Source organism: Barbus barbus (genome assembly GCF_936440315.1).
Source record: "Barbus barbus genome assembly, chromosome: 1".
In the NCBI taxonomy this organism is placed as follows: domain Eukaryota; kingdom Metazoa; phylum Chordata; class Actinopteri; order Cypriniformes; family Cyprinidae; genus Barbus; species Barbus barbus.
In genome coordinates, this window is record NC_136729.1 from 9,449,923 (window position 1) to 9,474,620 (window position 24,698).

Here is a 24,698-nt window from a genome sequence, read left to right on the forward strand (position 1 = left end):
AATTCTACCATAGTCCTACCATAGATGACGTCTTGTCTCTTAATGACGTCCTTCTTGAGTTGCTTCAGATATTTCTTATCTACAGTAAGGCTCCAGGAATCAGCTTCCAGTTCCTTAACATCTGCTTCAAAGTCTCCCATCAGCCGGATGTCAACCATCTCAGTTCCTTTAGCAACAAAGAAAATGTTTACTCATGCATTACTAGAAAAATTTATGGGAACATTTACACAACTTTAAACTTTCAAAAGCCTTTTCACTGATAGTGAAAGTGAAGAATGACAGAAAACAAGAAGAACAAAATACAGGCCAGATTCACAACCAGGTTTCCCAGATGAGCATCACAGACATGCACTAAACAATTACTTGTTAATTTTCCTCTAAAAGATCTCAGTTTGGAAGCTCTTTGAAGCTTGTGAGAGAAATATAGCTGCTTGCCTTCATCTAGAGACTCATTGGATGCTGTGACCTTGTTGGGTTTGTGGAGGGAGTCAGTGGATTGAGACAGATACCGCCTGCTTCTCAGAGGCGTATCGTCAAACCTGCAGGAATAGGTCGAGGTGCAGTGGTTATAACAGAAGGCCGGTAAGGTCCAGTATCCTACAGACAGATTCACTGTCACAGATTGTAGAGTCAGCAATTCATTTGTATGTTGGGAATGGCATAATACCACACTACTCCTACTAAGAATGCAGTATGCATGCTGTGCACAGTATGAGCATTGTCTATATGCACTTAACACCAATATAACATTAGATTTGACCAAATGTGAATAATATTAAGACACTAGATACTGTTTCACACAATGTAATAAGCTTGACTTGATCTTTTTATTAGGATTATATAATGTCTACAACTATCTACTTAGTGGCTTACTTGATTGAATTTCCAAAAGTTAGGAAGTTTTAACACAAAATTAGATACAAAAACAAGATCATAACAGGACACGTTGATTGTAAACATGCAACATAATGAGGTAATGTAGCATGTTATTGTTAATTCATCATTGCATACTGTACAGTTTCACATGGATCTTTTTTAAATAGTCTGTAGTAAACAGTTTATACTGTGCAGTGAATTGTATTATTAATATATACAATAATGGTATTTATTCATATTGTGAATTTGCATCTACAGTGCCTTGCGAAAGTATTCATACCCCTTAATTGTTTTCACGTTTTATGTTGCTGCCTTATGTTAAACTGTTTTAAATTACTTTTTTCCACAATCAATCTACACTCCATACACTATAATGGTAAAGCAAAAAAAGGTTTTTAACATCTTTGCAAATGTATTAAAAATAAAAAAACTTAAAATGATTCCATTGCATAAGTACTCATACCCTTATCTGGGACAGTTGGAATTTAGCTCAGGAGCATTCATACTGCTTGTAGGTGTTACTAGACTTTGAGTGAGGCTAACCTGTGGCAAATTCAGTTGAATGGGTATGATTTGGAAAGGCACACACACGTCTTAATAAAAAGTCCAACAGCTGATAATGCATATCAGAGCAAAAACCAAGCCCTGGGGTCAAAAGAACTGTCTGTAGAGCTCAGAAACAGGTTTGTGCCAATCCACACATCTGAGGAAGAGTTTAGAAAAAAAAACTCTGCTTCATTGAAGGGTCACAGAAGCATATAGTCTCTGTTACCCTTAATGGAAGAAGTTTGAAACAACCAGGATTCTTCCTAGAGCTGGCCTCCTGGCCAAACTGAGCAATTGATGGAGAAGGGCTTTGGTTAAAATGGTGACCAAGAACATGATGGTCACTCTAGTTGAGCTCCATGATCGTGTATGCAGATGGGAGAAATCTACAGGACAAACATCACTGCAACACTCCACCGATCTGGGCTTTATGGCGGTGTGGCAAAACTCAATCTTCTCCTCAGTGAAGACAAAAGAAAACATACTTGGAATTTACAAAAAGGCACCTAAAGGACACTCAGACTCTGAGAAACAAGATTCTCTGGTCTGATGAACCTCAATTCTAAGCATCATGTTTGAAGGAAACCAGGCACTGCTCATCATCAGCAGAGTACCATCCCAAAAGTAAAAGTGTGCTGGTAGCAGCCTCATGCTATGCGGCTGTTTTTTAGCGGAAGGGACTGAGGGACTCATCAGAGTAGAAGAAAAGCTCAATGCACCAAAATATAGAGAGAGCCTTAATGAAAACCCAGTCCAGAGCATTCAGAACCTCAAACTGTGCAGAAGGTTTACCTTCCAACAGGGCAGTGACCCTAAACACACAGCAAGAGTGGCTTATACACAACTCTGTGAATGTACTTGAGTGGCCCAGCCACAGCCTGAGCTTGAACCCTATCAATTATTTCTGGAGAAACTTGAAAATGTGCATCTGACCCCATCCAACCTGACAGAGCTTCAGAGGTGAAGAGGCGAGGAGAAGAATGGCAGATAATTGCCAAATGATGATAAGTAAAGCTTGTCACATCAAACAAAAAAGACATGAGGCTGTAAAGGTGCTTTAGCAAAATATTTAGTTAAGGGTATGAATACTTATGCAATGTACTTATTTAAGTTTTTTTATTTTTAATACATTTAAGAATTTGTGAGAATTCTGTTTTTGCTTTGTCAATATGGTGTATGGAGTGCAGATTGATGTGGGAAAAAAGTAATTTAAAGCAGTTTAGCATAAGGCAGTAACATAAAACATGAAAAAAATGAAGGGGTATGAATACATTCGCAAGGCACTGTATTTTAGATGTATATTTTCATTTCTTTTAATTTTAGCTTGTGATTTTGTTGCATTAGTGTTGGTTTTTTTTGGCTCTCTCTAATACAGTATATATAATTGTATACATTAAAAAAGCTCCAATTTGATATATATATATATATATATATATATATATATATATATATATATGTGTAAAGATTAAATATAAAATAAATATAAATATTAAAACCTGACAATACTTGTTGGTGTATGGGTTTATGAACTAACATTGCAATATTGTTGATGGACATGCTTTTCGAGAGGTTGCTGCTGTGGAAGGGCATAATACTGGTGGGTCGTCTGGACGGGACAATCACAGAATGCTCCTCTGGAGAGAAGATAGCAGACCAGGGCCGTTCCCGCAGTGTGGATGCTGCACACAAAATCACATACAACATTAGGACAAAAATAAGAGTATAAAAAGAGAAAGAAAATCAACAAACCCACATTTTGTTCGTAGAGTGACGACAGGCATATTGGTGGACTCTGGTATAGAAAACTGTTGTTTATAAAACAGAAAAAAGGAAGAGATTTGAAACAGAACACAATGCAAACACTTTTCTTGATGTGTAACAAAGGATATGGCACATTTTACAATAAAAACAACTCAAACCTTCATTCTGCTTTTGGGGCAAACTGGGACACTTTCTCTACAACTCTTGTGAACTCTCATATTGCAATCTGCAAAAGACACGTCAATAGAAAACATTAGGAAAGTACTCATTTGCAACTCACTTTAATAAAGATGCTCCATTCCAGATGCTGTAAGCATACAGTATTAAGCATAAACAGCTTTTTCTCTTTGCGAAGATTTCACCTCTATGACCAAACACAAGGTTTTAATATAGTTTTAACACAAGTAATTGTGCTTGCTATTCTGGCTTTTGGTCAAAGTGGTAAAGACAGTAGGGCTTAGGAATTCCTTCCAGTCAGGAAACTCCACCAATCACACAATTTAAATGCCATGAACATGCCCTCAATCTCTAGAAAAACACATCTGTCTTAAAGAAGTCGTGGCCTAATGGTTAGAGAGTCGGACTTGTAATCGAAAGGTTGCGGGTTCGAGTCCCCGGCCGGCAGGGATTGTGGGTGGGGGGAGTGAATGTACAGCGCTCTCTCCACCCACAATACCACGACTGAGGTGCCCTTGAGCAAGGCACCGAACCCCCAACTGCTCCCCGGGCGCTGCAGCATGGCTGCCCACTGCTCCGGGTGTGTGTTCACGGTGTGTGTGTGTGTGTGTGTGTGTGTGTGTGTGTGTGTGCATTTGTTCACTACTCACTGCTGTGTGTGTGCACTTGGATGGGTTAAACGCAGAGCACCAATTTCGAGTATGGGTCACCATACTTGACAATACGTCACAACAACAAAGATAAAGACTCTGACCTCATTGAACATGTCATCAGATGCTTCCTGAAGAAAATACTGTATTCATAAACACTTTCAAACCCAAGAGAACTAATGATATGATCTGAATCAACTATACAGTATTTTTTCCTTGTTTATTATTTATACTTACTATAAAAATCATTTCAAAAATAGCATTTACTGTATATTATATTATTTTCTTATTTTTTATTATTATTTTTGTTGACACCATTATTTTGTAAGGGACCATTTCTCAATATTAACTAGTTGCTTATTAGCATGCCTATTAATAACATACTGGCTGTTTTTTACTTAAGCACACATTCTGCATGACCATATTCTACATCCCTAATTCTACCAAACACCTAAACTTAACAACTACCTTCCTAACTATTAATAAGCAGCAAATTAGTAGTTCATTGAGGCAAAGTCATAATTAATGGTTTGTTAATAGTGAGAATTGAACCTTAAAATAAACAGGTTGGGCTATAAGGCTATGGACAGATGCTAAAATAAATTCAATGAGAACTTACAGGACTTTTATACACAAATATGAATATGCGATTAAAATATAAAACAAACAAAGAGGGGGAAAGGGATAGAAACAATACAACAAAGACAGCAGCTCCATGAGGAAGTGAATGATGTTACCAGAACTGCTTCCTATTTTTAAGCAACGAGTCTTTTGAAATACATGACACAATAGTTCAGACATCTTTAAATCACCCTTCACTTGGAAAACGTTTTTCTATTTTATTTTCATACTAATTAGCAAAATCATTTCTATTATATATGCATCCTGATTCTGCTATTTGTCCTGGTAAATAAAGGTGATGAAAGGATATCTCCACTGAAATTTAGTATTTGGGAGTAAATAACTGTAAGTACTGAAACCCTCAATGACAAAGCACTTCTTACTTGTGCAGTTGACAGTATCTTTAGTGTTGAGGATTTTGTTGCATTGCTGGCACAAAGCTGGATGCAGCGAGTTTGACGCGCTGAACACGTGTCCATTCACTGATTTCTTCTCTCTTTCTTTAGCCTCCCGGTCTTTCTCCCGATTCTTTTCCTTTTCTTTATCCTGCGCCAGAAAAGGAGAAAGAAATATTACAACAGACGACAGCCGTTAACACAATTCTCAAATATGCCGAGCACCGTAATGGCCTGTCATAGTTACTTCAGTTTAAACCCATTAACTTCAATTGCTTATTGTTTCCTTTAATGGCATTTTTGCAAAGTAATTTACTGCACCACCCTGTCTTCATGCTCCAAAACAAGGTGCTTGTTTGCTATTACTAAAATTTACAGGACTTGAGCACCCCAGATTGGAGCTAATAAGTATGCTATGCGAAAAAGGACCTTAGTGGGCACACCTGACAACAACCTGCTTGTTTGTGCAATATCGTAAAAAATGAAAAAATGTGCAATGTCATTTCAAACTGAGGGCATGTTCATTGTGATTCAGACAGTCGTGCACAAACATCCTCTCAATTGTTGTCAAGTTCTCCTGTAACAAAGTTCAGCTTCCTACTTGTAAAACAGGCCTCAAGTTAAGCAAGTGTACAGAAATGACCATTTTTGGTAATAAAACGTCAAAGTAACAAATATCATCTGGCTTATTTTAAACATGAAATATTAATTTCTACTATCCACCATAAATCAGAAACACTACCATCAATAATGTGTCAGTTGCGGATGAAATGCTCTAAAAAGACAATCACTATGACAAATAAACAGTGAGTAAGTCATTAGATGCCAGTATTAGGCAACTAAGGAGTTAACCATTTCTGAAAATGTGAACATCTAGAGGTGAGAAGAAAAAAAAACAAACAAAAAAAAAACACACACACACACACACACACAAGACAAACCACAACAAAAGTCAACAGGGCAAATCATCACTCTCCTCAAGCGAGGCGGTGTCTGAGATTCGGCCTACCTCTTCTCCCTTCAAGCTCCTTATGCTCTGATAGCGGCCCTGCACCTCGCAAAACTTTCTATATAACATTACTGTAGGAGGCAGAGCCTTTGCAAGACTCTCGAGCGAGACAAGAAGTTCAGCATCACCTCAAATTCAAGAGGAAGTGATCCAATTTGAGCTGGGAGGTGCTGTGACTCTTACTTCCTTTTTATAAGTCGTTGCTGGTCTCAGAACAGCAAAGTGCTGATGAAATCTGTACATTTTGATGTTAAAACACCCTTATGAAAACTTTCTAGCCAATAAGAACAGCTGCAAGCCTTTCAGGGTATATATGTACTGGCCCTTTAAATGGGGAAAATGCTGAGCTAACAGTAAAGGATGAAGCATTATTGTGCCTCCTCTTCCTGTCTTATTTCCTCTAGTGCTCAGAAAGAACCTAACACAATATACTTCATTCATTTTAGTAAATGTCTTTCATAGAAGTCTTTCAGTTGAATGACCAGGTGGTTATTCGCATCCAATCACCACTATGAATAAAACAGATGATCTAATCTACATTCTTGGTAGAGAGGAAATAACTTGAAAAAAAGTTGACCACAAAAGTTGACTTACTCTGGCTTTCTTGTACATTTTGTTCTTCAAGTAGCTGAACGTCCGGCTCACTTTGGTGGTGCTTTTTTCAAAATCTCCTCTTAAAGGTCCAGGTTCCTCCTCTGTGATGCTAAAAAAATATATATATATATATATTTAAATAAATAAAATTAAATAAATAAATAAAATTAAATAAATAAATAAAATTAAATAAAATTAAATAAAATTAAATAAAATTAAATAAAATTAAATAAAATTAAATAAATATAAATATAAATATAAATATAAATATATATATATATATATATATATATAAAGGAATGCTTTACTTCCAGTGTTTCCAGAAATGTAAATATGAAATGAGCCAAAATATTTATGGCCATCTAACCTGTATCCCATTGAGCTGGTGGTACTGGTGAATGACGTCATGCCTACAAACACAATGATGGAGTCAAATTAGCATCACCAACAACAAACAGACTCCATCGCCCCATGGTAGAGCCTGACTTACGTAGACATGCAAAACCGGCTTTTTGCAAAAAGAGTTAGTGAATAAAAAAATGTAAAAAAAATAAAATGTATCTCTCAAACTCCAAAAACAAGTGCCATTAGAGCTGGGTGATATAGCTAAATCTCTCTCACTTCACCTCTCAAAAAAATTCAAAAATGTCATTTTTTGCCCCCCATGAAAAGACATGATCTGAATAGAACTGCTGCTGTTAAAAAGTACAACGTTACACAATTTTCTCTAATTTTATATAGTCAGCAAAGATATTGTGATAACATGGCTAATATTCGATGTATCGCCCAGCTAAAAGTAGTTCATGGACATCTTCTGAAGCTATATGATTAGTGATGCACCAAAATTATTATATTTATTTTTTTTACCAAAACTGAAATTAATGTTTTCATGAAAACCGAAAGCAAGAATATAAATGTTGGTCATTAAATTTGGGTCATTAGGTAATGAAATCAGAATGTTTTTCAGGGTGTTATGTTCTCATTAGGTGATAAATTAAACAAGCCTCTCAATATTTCAGCTGAACAAATTGTGCATATTGCTACTCTAGCATCAATTTTCGTCAAGTAAAAACACAGCTGGCATGTTTACCTGTTGTAGCTTAGTTTCAATAAGACATTTTGAAAGCTATGCTGAATTTTCATAATTCCTTTTTCTTAACATGTGGTTTATTAAACCAAAACAGTTGAAAACTGATCCAGAAAACGTATTGCTCTGTATGAGGGACAGGTCTCAAAGGTGACTAGCATATTTCACCTATCTCTGCATCTACTGTGAATCACAGGAAAGTCATCTAGGGACGAGACGCTGGAGGTCACTATGCTGAGGATGCTATTATCCTGAAGATCCTACTGCAAACTGCAACTTACTTATGATATCCTCCTCATCACTAGATGAAGAGCTGACTCTAAAGACAGTTTTAGATTTGGGGAGGAGCGGTGAGAGGTTGAAGGTAAAAGAGATCTGCCTCTTTCGCCGATTCCTTCCTATCGCTGGGCGGCCGCATTGGGGATGGAAAAATCAGAGCAAGTACTTATTAAACCAGATGATTAAGGGCCTGAGAAATGGGTGGAGGACAACTAACATAAACCAGATGAAGTAAACAAATTATGTTATACTGGTACCACCTGTACTCGTACAACCTCTGAGAAAAGAAATTCATTAGAAAAATCTGGTACCCTGAGAGAAAAAGATGTTTCTAGCACAAAATCTGTTCTATAATCACTCTATACTGGAAATAAAGCAGCTTTACTTACCATCTATGTCCCGTTGGCTGATGGAAAGCATAGAGACTGATTTTGTGAGGGGGAGAGTCACAGATGGACCGCTGTGTCTGAACTGATGGTACTTCCTCGATTTCTGAAATCACAAACTCAGATGGCTCACTCTTAAGACTACTTTTTCCACCTAAAGTGTTTTCAGGAAAACAGAGCACTAAGAATTATTAATAGTTTTTTGTTCAGGTTGTTGGCTTCAAGGACCATTTCAAATGGTTTGTGTACTTTAACCCAAATGTCACGATTTGGAGACTCTTGTCTTACCTGTCCACCTGGACTGCTGCATTCTCCCAAATCGGACTTGGGTCCTTCTTCTGTGAGAGACATCAGTGAGCCCCTCTCCTCACTCTCCTGCCTCTGAACCCCTCGCTGATCCTTGGATGGACCTCCGGACTGCGGTATCCAGCGTTTGCCATCCTCAATCCCTGCTGCTAGACCCTCCAAACTATAACTACAACAGAACACATCAAAAAGAGCTCAGTTATGCTAAGAAAGGGGGGAAAAAAAGAACATGTAAAAATAAAAAATGATAAATATACAAAAATAAAATTAATTAAATTACTAAATAAAAAACTATTAGTGCTATCAAGCGACTGATCGTGATTAATCGCATCCAAAATAAAAGTTTTTCTTTACATAATATATGAGAGTGTACTGTGTATATTTATTATGTATATATAAATGAAATCACATGCATGTATATATTTATTAAAAAAAATATATATATAAAAATGTATGTTTATGTATTAAATATATTTGTATATAATATAATATAAAATATAATAATATAAATGTATTTACATGCAAATATTTTCAATTGAATGAATGTATGTGTGTATTAATATATACATAAATAAACAGTACACATACATATATTATGTACACAAAAACGTTTATTTTGGATGCGATTAAGCGCAATTAATCGTTTGACAGCACTATTAATTATTAAAAATAATAAAAAATTGAAATAAAAACAACTAACTCATGAAAATTTTAAAGTATATAAAAACAAACAAATAGAAAGAAAGAAAGAAAGAAAGAAAGAAAGAAAGAAAGACTTTGAGAGCCGCCTTATTTAAAGTGACATAAATAAAAACAAAGCTGTACACATACGGTTTTCTAATATTTCCAAAACTATCTGGACAACCTGCAGCATTGACTGTGCATCTGTCCTTCACTATTTTTTTTAAATCACTTCAAAACAAATATGGTGTTCCCATGGTTTCTTTTTCACCCAAAAAGGCATACACATGTGTCTGTGTGTGGTGTACTACTGACCAACCAGATGCAAAATATGCAAAGCGGATGTTCATATTGCACTACACCCAACACAGATCAGGGCTCCAAACTGCGACTAAAATGGTCGCATTTGCGACCAAAAATATTGATTTGCGAGTGAAGTTTTTGCTGAGGTCGCCACTGGCGACTATATATAATTAGCATGAAAGGACTTTTTTCCCGATTGTTTTGCACTCACATCTTTTGTTATGTTCACGTATTAAACTTACAAAAAAATGTAATAGTTAAAAAAACACTACACTGTACACAAGTGAAAATGTTGATTATTTCTTCCTGATCTGACATTTAAAAATTATATTTATGTGTGTAACCTACTGTAGTCATGTCAAATTAGTCATATTAAATCCTATTTTACATTTCAGTGTAACAATCTGAAGCAGGTTTGTTACAAACGTCCTCTTACCTGACATTCGGACCAGTTACGAGAACAACAATATTAGTCATTATGCAAAAACAACAAAAAAAGCTACAACAAAACTACACAGCAAAAAGCAGCTCCTCTAAGTATCTCGGCAGCAACACAACTAACTTTTAAAAGCCATCATTTCTCTAAGCTTTACCGAGGCTGACTGGAGCAGCACAGAATAAGGCCTATACAAACGCTTCACTATGCTCTGCAAACAGGTAATGCAAATGATGATGCAAAAGCTCTTTGTGCTAGTCAGAGGGGTTGGCTCTTCGGTTGAATTTACAGGAAGCTTGCACACAATGCAGTACCTGATGAGCTCTCTAATTTCTTCCAGCTCTCGACAGGGTTCACTGGGGCACCAGCTCAGACTGACCAAAATAAAGGAGACACCAGTGGGCACAGACCAGTTAGAGGGGTGGTAGAGTGGAAAAATGAGCGTTAATTCAGTAAACAGTTTGTTGAAAGATACTGGATAAATTATCATGCTCATATAGAGTGCAACAGTAGGGTTCCAGAAGATAAAATCCTTTTATTGGATTAGAAAATAGTTAAATAAAATAATATTTATATATATATATATATTAGTGCTGTCAAACGATGTACACAATACATACAAATATGCATGTAGATACATCTAAAGATTTTCAAAATATATACTATATGTGTGTGTGTTTATATATAAATATAATATGTGTGTGTATTGTGTATATTATGTAGACAAACTTTTATTTTGGATGTGATTAATCGTTTGACAGCACTAATATATATATATATTTATATATATATATATATATATATATATATATATATATATATATATATATATATATATATATATATATATATATATATATATATATATATATATATATATATATATATATATATATATATATACACACATACATATACACACACACACATATATTTATTTTTTTTCAAATAGAACTAAAAACAAATATATCAAAAATTATATAATAAAATATATCAAATTTATTTCATGTAAACTAATATATATTATATATAACATAATATATAAACAAATTATTTATTATAAATTATTTAATATATCAAATTAATAAATAATTAAAAATAAATACATTATACAAATTGTATAATAATGATTATATATAAAAACAAATTAATGAATAAATATAAAAAATGATATAAAAAATAATAATAAAAAAACAAAAAAGAAAGAAAGAAAGAAAGAAAGAAAGAAAGAAAGAAAGAAAGAAAGAAAGAAAGAAAGAAAGAAAGAATATATAAATATATTTAACACATAAAAATGAATAAATTCTGGAAAAAAAATAAATGATTAAAAAATAATTAATTATAAAATAAACTGTTTAAATAAATAAATAAATAAATAAATACTGTGGTGCTTAACTGTGGGTGGGGGGGTATGGAGAAAATGAATAGCTTTATTAAGTCTGGCAAATATTTATTTTAATACATATTTATTTTTTAAACAGAATTGGGTTTAATTGGAAAATTCTCAGTACTGTGATGGAAATGGAAATCACTGTTGCACTCTATAAGGATTTCAGATACTAAAGGACATCTCAAAATACTCAAGAATACAAAAAAAAAAAATGGATACCTTCTTCTGTAAAACATAGGCTTTTCCTCTCCTGTACTTCGTTCAGAACTGGAAATGGAAAGATGAAGAGAGGGATGAGAGATGACATGGAAATATGAGAGATTCAAACTACTATGACTATAATAAGAGTCTCTGAAAGGTAAAAGTGAAACTAGTAAAGTATGGAATTGCTTCTCAAAAAAAAAAAAAGAGCGAATGCAAATGAGTAACAGAGGGAAGAGCGAGTTGAGAATGACTGAAAAAGCATGGAAAGGCATGAGGGTGTCAAGTGTGAGCGATGTCATTCTCGGAGCACGCCATGTTTTGGTACTAATGCATTAGCATTCAGTGTGTACTGAGAGAGAGTGAATTCAGTGCATCAAAACATGAAAACCCAAATACATTTTAGGCAGTCATCTGTGATAAGATGTACATTTCCATCATATTCATTTACTATATTGCTATAGCACTTACAAATGGATTACAAACCCCTTATTTTAAAAGATTTGGTAACACATTACTTATTTACACACATACACATTTACACTACCATTCAAAAGTTTGGGGTCAGGAATTTTAAATAAATTAATACTTCCATTCAGCAAGAATGCATTCAACTGATCAGATGTAATGGTAAAGACATTTATAATGCTACAAGATTTCTATTTCAAATAAATGCTGCTCTTCTGAATTTTCTATTTATTAAATTCGGCATTTCCATCACAGAAATAAATTACATTTCAAAATATATTAAAATTGAAAATAAACTAAAATAATATTTCACAATTTTACTGTTTTTTTTCTGTATTTTTAAACAAATAAATAGTCTTGGTGAGCACAAGAGACTTTTTACAAAAGCAATTAAAAAAAAAAAAAAAAAAAAAATCTCACCACCCCCAAACGTTTTGAATTGTAGTCTGTCTGTATATCCTATATTAGTACCATTAAGACATCTTGCATTGCAAAATTACTACAACTAAGCACACGTCAAAAAAAAAGAAGAAAAAAACTTAATATTTTTATTAAGAATTATCTTATAATATATTATTATCATTATTAAGTAAAGCCAGAACAATAAATACTACTAAAGCCAGAACAATAAATACTACTATGATGTTTTTTCAAAATTTTCTAAATATTTTATAATTTATATTTGAAATAATGTATTGAGAATCAGTTTTCACAAAGCAGAAAATATGAAAATATGGTCCTCATAAGAAACATGATCTCAGGTACCTGCGCTGGTTCATCTCTTCTTCCCCTCCCTGGTTCTTCCCAGGACCCCAGCTGTGTCTGCGGACGGGAGAGAGTGAGCGTACAGTGGAGCGGGAGAGAGAGGCGGGCAGTGGCACCTCCTTTAAGCTGTCTTTGGCGTCCTCTTCCGCCTCCCCTCCGTGCCGCACCTCCTCTGAGCTCTCGGCCGAGGAGCTGGGATGACCGACGCTGGCCGTGTCGTCTGTGGAGGAACAGGAGACGGACACCTCACTCGTGCTGTCGCCTCCCCCTACTGCCTCCTGCCCCTGAGCAAGAAATAATCAGACACAAATTAACAAACAATATTTTGTTCAGACAGATGAAAAACTACTCAGCAAAGCACTACAGTACTATAAAAACCAGGCTACTGTACGTCTCGTCAATGATAAATGAAAAGTGTGCAAAAGGGAAACAAATGGTTCAATTTAAACAACAAGCAGCCATGCTGCCAAAAATGCTATTAAGAGTATTTAAGTTTATCATTTAAAAAAAAAAAAAAATGTATCAATGTGACAGGAAAAAATATTTTAAAAGCTTCCATGTTTTTTTATGATAGAACTATGTTAATTCTATGACCAGGTGTTATTTTAATATTATTTATATACTATTATTAAGTTTTAGTAATTTCGTTTGTGCTTGTGTCATTTTTATTAGTTTTGGGTTTTTCCTGCATTTCTTTTTAACTAATTTTTTTTTTATTCATATTTTTTTTTTTTTTTTTTTTTTAAACTAATTTTTTTCTTCAATTCAGGTTTAGTCAGCTTATTTTATTTTCACTTAGCTGCCAATGCTAAAGCAACACTAGTTAACAATAAGAAAGCTAATCCTGATCTCACAACCTGACCTATTATTGATTAACTTTTGAATTATATATGAAATTTAATACTGAAAAACAGACTAAACTCTAAAGTTTGAAAAGTTTGCATCGACAAAAGTGAACACAGAGCAATATCATTGTATCATTTTGATTCTTTTTAGAACTTTTCTCTTTCTCACATTTAATCTATAACACTCACTCAAGTTTGACTCCTACAGTCCACTGCATCTATATCTAAATAGAGTCTGTTTACCTTAGACTTGTGTGCATCTCTCAGACTGCTGTCTGTCACTTTAAAGTGAAAAAGTATGTCACTGAATCATCAGCAAGGTGAAATGAGTCTGCACATCAACACACACACTCCTTATTTTCATCCATCCAGGCAACTGTGACACACACAAACCATAACCTATGATCCCACACACCTAAACTTAAAGCAGTCGTGAGCTTCCTTGGTGTGAGGTTTTGATGAGTCTATTGCGTGGAGCGCTGGTGCCATGAGAGAAAAGGTGAAGAGGATTTGAGTTTCTGACACACACTGAGGTTTTTGTCGGTGCTCTGGGGGGAAAGTCCTCAATTCATGCGCCCCTGAAACAGCTTCTATTGAGCATGTGTGCGAGGAAGCAGAGGGGGTGGTTTATAAGCGTGTGTGTGAGCGTGCAAGAGGTTCTAGAGAACTTATAACCACGTGACCCAGTGGAAAAAAAAAAAAACCCCTCTGGTAGATTTTAACATTTAGGTGTCCTAAAAATCACCAAAAAAAAAAACCAACAGATCTAGTCTCTTACAACCATTCAGCGTGCATCATCGGATGTGTATCATAATTCAGAATTTCTTCTCTGCATTATTATTAGTGTTTTTTGTATTTAAATACAAATACAGTATTTTGTATTTTGAAAATACACAAAATTCATTTGAAATTGGCCATCCAGTGAAGTAACACCTGGCCTGTTTACAGCAAGAACGATAATTATAAAGATAACTACATTAGCGTATTCTAAGTATACAATGCAGTTGTGTCATCTGTCACTTTAAATGCTCAAGCTCTTTAAAGCAGAAATAATTCCGATTAGCTGTCAATGTTTTATCATTCATCATTTTTTGTACTGTTATGATTATAATTGTGGTGTGCTATCTGCTATTCACTTAGATTTAGGATGTACTCACACTAGTGGATCTGATCCATGCTTGAGCGCGATTGACCCCCAAAGTCCAGTTCATTTCACAAGTGTGACTGCTCTGTACCGTGTCCAGTGCGGTTCGTTTAACCATGCCCTGGCCTGCTTGAAGAGGTGGTACGGGTGCGGTACACATGTAGTGTGATCACTAACCGTGCCGGACCATGGAACAGTTAATTTACTATTTTGTATGCTCTATTGTTATCGTTATGACAGCAAAAATCTTTATTACTACTTGGATATCACACTTTTCAATTAATTTAATTTCGAGTACATTTAGATTTATAATGGGTCTGGCTCTCATCTTATTGATGAACAGTTAATGTAGTTTTCTGTGAGTAAAGCTGCAAATTCCACCATTAACCTCAGCTGCCTCTGTAATAATCCTCGGATATCTGTCTGTTAGCGAAAAGAAAAAAAAAAAAAAACGCGCTTGGGCTTTAGTACAAGGCAACTGTGCCTAGTGTGCGTATACCCTTTATATATATATATATATATATATATATATATATATATATATATATATATATATATATATATATATATATATATATATATATATATATATATAGCATTATAGTTATCTTTGTCTACACACACACAGAAAGCTGCTGATTACTCATTTATCCATGTTTCTTTATCGCCCTCACGTGTCAATAGGTCCTGCCCACTAAAAGCTCCACAGATATATTTGCATAGCACGATGATATAGAGATGATATAGAAAAAGTTCAATTGATTTACACTTTATATCATCACCGACATATATATTGTCATATCACCATAGCAATAAGTAATGATTAAAGTTTAATGAGCACATTTGACTAGTTGATAAAACCAAAATCTGACCAAAAAAAAGAAACCTAACAAGACTGACTAGTGCCATGTTCCCCTTGCTAGTGCTCTTTTGTTACCTGCTGGGACAAGGTATGCTTTTTTTTCCCCCACAAAAAAAGATCACCTTGTTTTAATGTTAAAGTCATGCACATAGTAGTGCAATAACTATTTCAAGCATTTTGTATGGTTTATACACAGCAAAACAGCATGTATTTGACTGAAAATCCAGAATCATCAACAAGCTAACGGTAAAGATAGCACTGTGACTGTTTATATAGTTGTCAACAAATGAGATGCCCTATTCTCTCAGAAACACCTCAACAAAGCACGAGAATGCGACATGCTTGTAATCAGGACTTCTGAAATTGGAAATAGGACATTTTGATAGCACACGAAGGCAGGAATCCAGAAAATGTCATTACCCAATTCTAGATGAAGTCATACAGCTGCAGCTCACATGCATGAAAGTGGCATGTCTGAACTAGTTGATACAGGAAATCAGCAGTCTAATAAAGAGGTTGATTGGCAAAAAGTATTTTATGTATTTTGAAAAAAAAAAAAAAAATACTAAGATTAAATGTATTTAAATACAAAACGCATTAGATTTTTTTCAAAGGTATTTAAATACAAAATAGTATTTTGTATTTTAAATACATGTTTTTGAAATACTGCCCAAATACTGCCAATTAAATAAAAAATTATAAATACATGCATACTGAATTTCCCATTTCTCATGCATTCTTCATTCTAAAGACTAGTCCAAAATCGTGATATTAAATCACAACTATTTTATACCATTGTTCTATTGTTTTATATAATGTAATGCTGAGTAGAAACAGACCATTTTTATATAAAATGCTAGATGTTTTAAAATATTATTTGGAAAACTGATTTTTTTTTTATTAATTTACAAAATATATATAATCCTTGCAAAAGGATCATCATATCTGGGGGTCTGTGGCATGAAAACATTTGATAAGGAATCACTTTTATTATTCCTCATACTTAAAGTTAGGGACTTTTCAAAGCTCTTATGCATGAGTCAATTGATGAAACCTCAAATCATGCAGCTTGTTGTGCTCTATTGTTTTTTTTTAGTGAGCAGACTAACAATTTTTCTAGGTGGACAAGAAAAAAATAAATAAATAAATAATTAAATAAATTAAATTAAAAATTAAATAAAAATAAAATAAAATAAAATGACTTAAGCAGTAAGCAACCACATAATGCCCAATGTGGCAAACAACTTGCACTTCTTCAGAAAAGGTACAAATCTTTCTCTCACCTTTCTGAAGATGTTGGCCTCTCCAGTGTCAGTACAGAGAAATCCATCTGTATCGCTTCCTGAGTCTCGAAATGTGACCGTTTCTGAGTTGCAAGTGTGAAACTCTGGATACTGTGAACTCTCTGAAACAAAAACACAGTTTTACACAAAGACAGACAAATTTATAGCTAAAAAATAGCTTGTTTATCCAGTTAATATCTTACTGAAGCCCAGTGTCCTCTTAAACAAAACATGCAATTTCTTCTACAGAGCAGATCTTTGTACAACAGCACGTGTTCATGACAGTGAAGTCTGACAATCTTGATAGAAAAAGTATCTGAGGCATCTGTCAGTACCGTCGCGTGGGTAACAAAACCATATCACGTGGGAGACAAAACCATTATGATAAACCTCAACAGATTCCATCACCTAGAAAAATACCACCCGTTTCCCTCCCTCTCTCGCTTTCACTTTCTTCTAGACTTTCAAAGTGCAACACACTCTCTGTGTAAGCTTCGAGTAAGTGAAGAATCAGCTCTCAGAGATCTGTCACGAGAGTGTGAGCTTTGTCAGCTGTCACACAACACACAGGTGGCTCCATGATTTGGGATGTGAAGGAGGGGTCTCGGTGGAACTGCAACAGCTGCCCTTTCTCTATGCGTGTGTGCTTTCAATGAACTAATGCTGGAGTAAAAGCAAACGTCATTACCTCAGATAAACAACTGACAACATAAACACAGGTCATGACAGGCCTCTGAAAAGAAAGTCAGCGTATCGTATCAATATATAATCCCAGTTATATTTGAGTATTTACAGTATGTTTTTGATATGATTCATCGTAATGTTTTAGATGTTAAAACATGTATCCTGTCCCAGTACTTGGAAACTGTAAACACTGTGGCTCTGCTGTGCTTTTAAACATTGAAATAAAACTAAATTTAAAATAAAATACTTTTTGCATGGTAATGAAAATAGAAAATCAAAAAATAATAATAATAATAATATTAAAAATATTTAAACAAAATGCAAATTAAATGCTAAAATTTTTTATACCTGTTTGGTTTTAAAAACATTGTAATGTGATGAAACTGCAACCATGAAACTAGAATGTGATTGTCAAATTGCAATTTCTCCTGAACTTGTACCTGGAAGTTGCAAACAATGTGGCTTTGTGGTGCTTAAAATTAAATTAAATTAAACTTAAAACATTTTTGCAGTTTAATAAAAAAAAAAAAAAAAATAGAATAAATAAATAAAAATTTAAATGGAACAATTATTTATGTTAATTAAAATAAATAAATTAAACTGCAACTATAATGCAACATTGTTAAATGTTGTAAAAATGTTTGATACTTCCAAAGAAGCGATTAATAAATGTCAACCCACTTCCTGCATTTACAAAAACATAGCAGTGATCAGTGATAAGTGATCACTGATAAAGCTGTGAGTTCAAGTCAATCCAGTCAGAGGAGTCTAACTGGAAAAAAAGCTTTCTGTATGGTTGAAACACACATCTCATTAAACAGGAAATTTCTCTTTTTAGCACTGCATCATGTTTGTGGTTTGAATGCATCGTTTTTTTTTTACCAGACACTGCTGGCGGAATTAAAGATTGACAGTCTTCAATAAACAATCCCATCATACTCCTCTATACAAGCACTTTCCATTACCATCATCTGTGCATCGCTCAATTCCTCATACTTCATTAGGAACCTCACAATAAAAAAATAACAAAACAAGATTTTCCTTCCTCTTCTGAAATGAAAGGAGAAATTAAAGGAGTCTGTGTAGAAACACTCCAATGTTTACAACGCAAAGTTCCCACCTCTCTGGGAAGTTAGCAACAGAAGTCATTTACATACTGTATAGAAGTCTTAAAGGTACAAAAACCAAAACAGCCCGTTTAATTCTAAGGGTCAGAGAGAGGGTGGAAATTCTGTACAAGACACTGTGGATAACATTACAGTTTAACTGTATACTGCCGACACAGACAGCATCCTAGCTGTCGAGGAAGTAAGCACACACGCCACACAAAACACCGCTCATCACATGAAGTACATGAGCGACGTGACTCACAAATGAATCAGAGAGAAAATGACGTTTACATGTTGCCAAGCTTACAACATAAGCTCAGAAAAAGAATACAAATACATAAAACAGTTTAATATAACTAAAAAAGGACTGTTTGAGACAATTGTCAAACAGCAATGAGCAGTTTATTTGCTGTAGTGCTTATTAATCTTTGCTTACTTATAAAAAACACAGTTTATTGTTAGTTCATGTCAGTTCATATACATTAAGAAATATTATCTGACCATTTTTTTAAATAATGTAATAAACATTGAAAATAGCATTCACTGTGATTACATTTTAGATTATTACAATTCAAAATAACTTTTCTATTTGAGTATATATTTTTAAAAAGTTATTTATTCCTGTGATGCAAAGCTAAATTTTCAGCATCATTACTCCAGTCTTCAGTGTCACATGATCCTTCAGAAATCATTCTAATATGCTGATTTGATGGTTAAGAAAAGTTTCTTATTATTATCAGTGTTGAAAACAGTGGAGCTGCTTAATAGTTTTGTGGAAACTGTGAAACACTTCCATTCAATAGTCTGGTGTAAGATTTAATAAAAATAAAATAATAATACTTCTATTCAGAAAAGATGCTTTAAATTGCATTAAACTGTTTTCAACATCAATAATGAGCCATTATTAATAATTGAGTTCCAATAATAATTCAGCAACAAATCAGCATATTAGAATGATTTCTGAAGGATCATGTGACAATTGAAGACTGGAGTAATGATGCTGAAATTGATAAACTAAAATTAAGCCCTACTAGGTTAATATTAGTATTGATTTACATAACCGACAACATGATATCAGGTCATAGACGTGTGACCTTACCTGTGGATAAGCTGGGTCTCTTCTGGGAAACACTGGAACACGCACTGTCTTTGTCTCTGTGGATCTGGGGACAGAAAGAGGAAGATATGGTCTTACGCATGTGACTGTATAAGTGGAAAAAGCTGTCTGACACATTCAAAGCAAATATAAACATCAGACTGCATGAAAAATTTGTGGTTTTTTTGTTGTTTTTTTTTTTCATCGCTGAAAAGGTCAACGTAACCGAGGGTTTCTAATGAATGCATGAAGCAAAGGGAAACAGAAGCAGCAGCTTTTCTCACATACGCTCAGAAACTGCAGCATATATGAGTTTAGAGCCCAGTCTGCGGTTTGTGGACACCATAACAGCTGCATCTCACTCATTACAGACAACACACCACCTCACACCGGCCCTGAGGGACGACAGCGGTTTCAGCGACCAGGATCCAATGCTGAGATGCTCCCCACAAACAAACTACTGCTAGCTGGATTCAATCCAATGATAAAACCCAGAATATAAACCAGATACAGCTCAAATAAGATAAACTACGCCTGAGACTGTTGTAAAATAAACCCATAAACTAAGAGAGGCAGACAACTCACTCCCTTAATCCAAAATTAAGATTAATTTTAAAAAGGCATTTATGGAAATAAATAAATACATACATTCATACATACAATCATGGCCAAAAATATTGGCACCCTTGGTAAATATGATCAAAGGTGGCTGTGGAAATTAATCTGCTTTTGTTAATCCTTTTGATATTTTATTAAAAAAAATAATAATAAAAAAAAATCTAACCTTTCATTGGATAATAATAATTTAAAATGGGGGGAAATATCATTATGAAATAAATGTTTTTCTCAAATACACGTTGGACACAATTATTGGCACCCCTAGAAATTCTTGAGTAAAATATCTCTGAAATATATTACCATTCATATTCACAATTTTGAGCACTCTAGGGTGATTATGAACATGAAATTATCCAACCATGGCTTCCTGTATCACGGAAATATAAATAGGAGGGAAAACAAAGCCCAAATTCCCTTAATCATCCATCAAATAGTTGAGCTTCACAAATTAGTGAAGTGGCTTTAAGAAAAGAGCTAGAGCAGTGAAAATTCCCATTTCCACCATCAGGGCAATAATTAACAATTCCCAAATCAACAGAAAATGTTACGAAACTGCCTGGAAGAGGACGTGTGTCTACATCGTCCTAATGTACGGTGAGAAGGAGAGTTTGAGTGTCTAAAGACTCTCCAAGGACCACAGCTGGAGAATTGCAGAAAACAGTCTCGGGGTCAGAAAACCAAGCTTCTGCTATGGCCATTCCAGTCCTCTGACCTGAACCCTGTAGAAAATGAGTGAGGTGAACTGAAGAGAAGAAGCACCGTCATGGAGTTGGGAATCTGAAGGATCTGGAGTGATTCTGGATGAAGGAATGGTCTCTGATCTCTTGTCAGGTGTTCTCGAACCTCATCCGGTATTATAGGAGAAAATTTAGAGCTGTTAAACTGGCAAATGGAGGTTTCAAAAAGTATTGAATAAAAGGGTGTCATTAATTGTGGCCAATGTATATTAAAGAAAAACATTTATTTCATAATGATATTTCCCCCCATTATAAATTCTTATTATCCAATGAAAGGTTAGATTTTTGTGAATTTTAAAAAAAATATTAACAAATTAACAATGCAGATTAATTTTCACAGCCTTCTTTGATCATATTTACCAAGGGTGCGGATATTTTTGGCCATGACTGTATATACACACATATTGCTAACCAGCCAATCACATGGCAGCAATTCAATGCATTTATGCATCTAGATGTGGTGAAGGCGACTTGCTGAAGTTCAAACCGAGCATCAGAATGGGGAAGAAAGGGGATTTAAGGGACTTTGAACGTGGAATGGTTGTTGGTGCCAGACGGGCTAGTCTGAGTATTTCAAAAACTGCTGATCTACTGGGATTTTCACACACAACCATCTCTAGGGTTTACAGATGTAGGATATCAGAGACTGAATCAGACAAAGTTAAGATGCGATAAGAGCATTGAAACATGAGGAGCTGGAATTCCACCGAGAAGCCAGGACAATGTCATAAATCTGTCCAAATCCTAGCTCCAACTAGTCTGAAGCAAACTAACCAGCAAGCCTCTTTCACAGAATAGCTTACAACCTTGAGACAAAAGAACACTTATTGATAATTCCAATTCAAGAAGGAGACTGTCAAATTTGCGGCAAGTAATCAAGACTGATGGTCAAAGAGATGGCCGTCACATGTAAACCTGTGATAGAAAATCAAGAGCTACAGACTCTCTTGGGTGGGTCTCCACACACAGAAGACAAAGAACCAGACTGAAAGTCCTTCGTTCATAGAGACAATCTGTTCACATGTACTAAAAATCATCTTAAAAGGACATATGAGTTATTTCTCTGCATAGAAATAACCTATATTATGTTTGTAACCTACACATTAGATTATCATGCTTTAATCAAATATTATGTATGGTTTTTATTAATCACTATTGAATAGCTGAAGGATTCAGATGCGTGTTTTTTATGTATGAGTGTGAAAAATCATGCTTTAAATGTTTCTTCCAATCAATTCTTTGTCAAATGTATCATAGTCTTGTTATAGAAATCGTGTTCAAAAGTATACTTTGCAAGAGCCTGTAAAGTTTGGACCTCTGACTGAACGGATAACGTTGATTTATTGACCTGGTGGAGGAACAGAGCAACACCCCAAGCAAGGACAGTATCTAATTGGTCAAGACGTCCAGATGGGACGGTCTGAAAGCAGAGTTTAAAAACTCAGGACACCATCAAACTTTCTCTTAGTCACTCTCTCTCCTCTTCTCTTTTGCCACCGCGTTTTGACGCTGCTCTTTGAGCGTGCTCTGGCCCATGTGCCAGCTGCTACCACAATGGAAAGAAAACCAACCTAGTCTCATTACCTCCTTTTATTTTTATTCTTTTACTTTAGTTTCTTTTCTTTCCGTGGAGTTTCGTGTTCTAATGTAAGTTTGCTACAAAGTCCAGCTCCGACTGCACCCGCTTCAAACTTCAACCAGACCAACTCCGCATCCTCAGCCAATGCCCAAGACCTCACTTCAAAGACTATTGAACTTCCAGCCAATCAGACACTTCGGGGAACCCCCTGTCTGCAATGACAACACAAAGGAAACCCCTTAACACAGGCAAAGCAAGCAAGCAACACCTCCAGGTTCTAACTGAATCAGGTGCATTTAATATAAATTTTTGCCTGATTGAGAAACTCAAAGTGAGGGTTAAATAAGTGATCGATGGTTGTTCAGGTCGATGCAATTGAACATATTGCTATAAACTTGGGATTTCACATTTCCATTCTCTTAAACTCATCCTTTCCTCACTTTCTCTCTTTCTGCAACATTGTGAATGTGTGAATGCTTGTGTTCATGTGTTAGATTAGTTTATGTCTTAGGTTTATATAAATAAAATCTGATTTATATTGAAAAGAGAAGTATCTTGTGTTTTCTGCTCACAAGTTAATGTCTTAATCTGCCGATCTAGTTACAATGCTGTTTAATAGAGTTTTCACTATATTTTGGATTTTAATATCCAGTGCAGAGTTTGTTATACGGCTCCTTCAGTGAATCGCCGTAACAATGATTCTGCTCAAATTCCTATAAAATCATAAATGATTCCCTTTGAGCTAAATTAAACTATTTCTTTAAATTACATATTAATATTACTTTTATTACGTTGCACAGAGACTGGTCCGAAAAAGAGAAAATATCCAGTGAGCGATAGTTGTGTGGACGAAAATGCCTTGTTGATGTCAGAGGTCAGAGGAGAATGGGCAGACTGGTTAGAGATGATAGAAAGGCAACAGTAACTCAAATAACCACTCGTTACAACCAAGGTATGCAGAATACCATCTCTGAACCAGCTTCGCTTCAGCGGCAGGCGCGAGTCAAACAGCGCGATAACTGGCGCGCTGTAGCCCGTATCAATTCATATAAAAGCAGGAAATAAACTATGTGCATGCAATGTCGTGGTCAGTTAAGGCATGAAGTTACCAAAAAGGTGATTAAAGCTGCCTTAAAACCGCGCATGCACGTAATATGTTATATTTGACCCTGCACCACAAAACCAGTCTTAAGTGTCAATTTTTCAAAAATTGAGATGTATACATCATCTGAAAGCTGAATAAATAGGCTTTCCGTTGATATATGGTTTGTTAGGATTAGGGCTGGGTATCGTTCAAAAATTTTCGATACCGATACCTTGAGTTCGATACCGGTTCCTGAATGATACTTTTCGATACCAGTTTTATGAAATCAGTTTTAATAAGATTACATTATCTCAAAAAACTATTTTTTTAATGTTGATATTTATACAGACTCAAAGCCTCATCTCCTGAGCCACTGCACAAAGGAACAAAATATATCCAACACAATAAATAAATAATTTTAATAAAGTTCAAATTGTTTTCAGTTTACACATCTGTTAGGCTACGTTTACATTAGTGCGTGTTCATTTTAAAACATCATTTCTAGGTTGTTAAAGACATCAAGAAATTTTAAATCTTCATCCACTTTCATAAGTGGGTGTTTTATTTTCTTCCACCATATGTTTTATTGTTATTAAATTCTGGTGTAGTATGTCTAATTATTTGAATGCATAAAAACAACTTAGTTTATTTAAATTTATTCTTAAAATAGCCTAATGAAAGGTTTTATTTTTCCTCAGAAATTCTGTGTTCTGTATCTGGTTTTCA

The 24,698-nt window shown here is 34.7% G+C and overlaps 1 protein-coding gene across 3 annotated transcripts in view; it reads right to left on the minus strand.

Moving 5' to 3' along the window:
• The window catches only part of LOC306847622 (A-kinase anchor protein 13-like), an 83,526-nt gene that overhangs the window by 17,412 nt on the left and 41,416 nt on the right, over nt 1-24,698 (minus strand). For all 3 annotated transcript variants that reach the window (XR_013782171.1, XM_079381670.1, XM_079381669.1), the window contains exons 9-23: nt 19,958-20,021; nt 17,066-17,187; nt 12,932-13,215; nt 11,717-11,764; nt 10,422-10,481; nt 8,670-8,856; nt 8,385-8,487; nt 6,997-7,039; nt 6,630-6,738; nt 5,015-5,177; nt 3,342-3,409; nt 3,176-3,227; nt 2,957-3,101; nt 436-539; nt 20-166 (exon numbers count right to left, since the gene is read on the minus strand). Coding sequence is in view for 2 of the 3 variants with exons in the window: in XM_079381670.1 (XP_079237796.1) it covers nt 20-166; nt 436-539; nt 2,957-3,101; nt 3,176-3,227; nt 3,342-3,409; nt 5,015-5,177; nt 6,630-6,738; nt 6,997-7,039; nt 8,385-8,487; nt 8,670-8,856; nt 10,422-10,481; nt 11,717-11,764; nt 12,932-13,215; nt 17,066-17,187; nt 19,958-20,021 (1,699 nt within the window). In the remaining variant the exon portion in view is untranslated. The remainder of the gene's footprint in view (nt 1-19; nt 167-435; nt 540-2,956; nt 3,102-3,175; nt 3,228-3,341; nt 3,410-5,014; nt 5,178-6,629; nt 6,739-6,996; nt 7,040-8,384; nt 8,488-8,669; nt 8,857-10,421; nt 10,482-11,716; nt 11,765-12,931; nt 13,216-17,065; nt 17,188-19,957; nt 20,022-24,698) is intronic.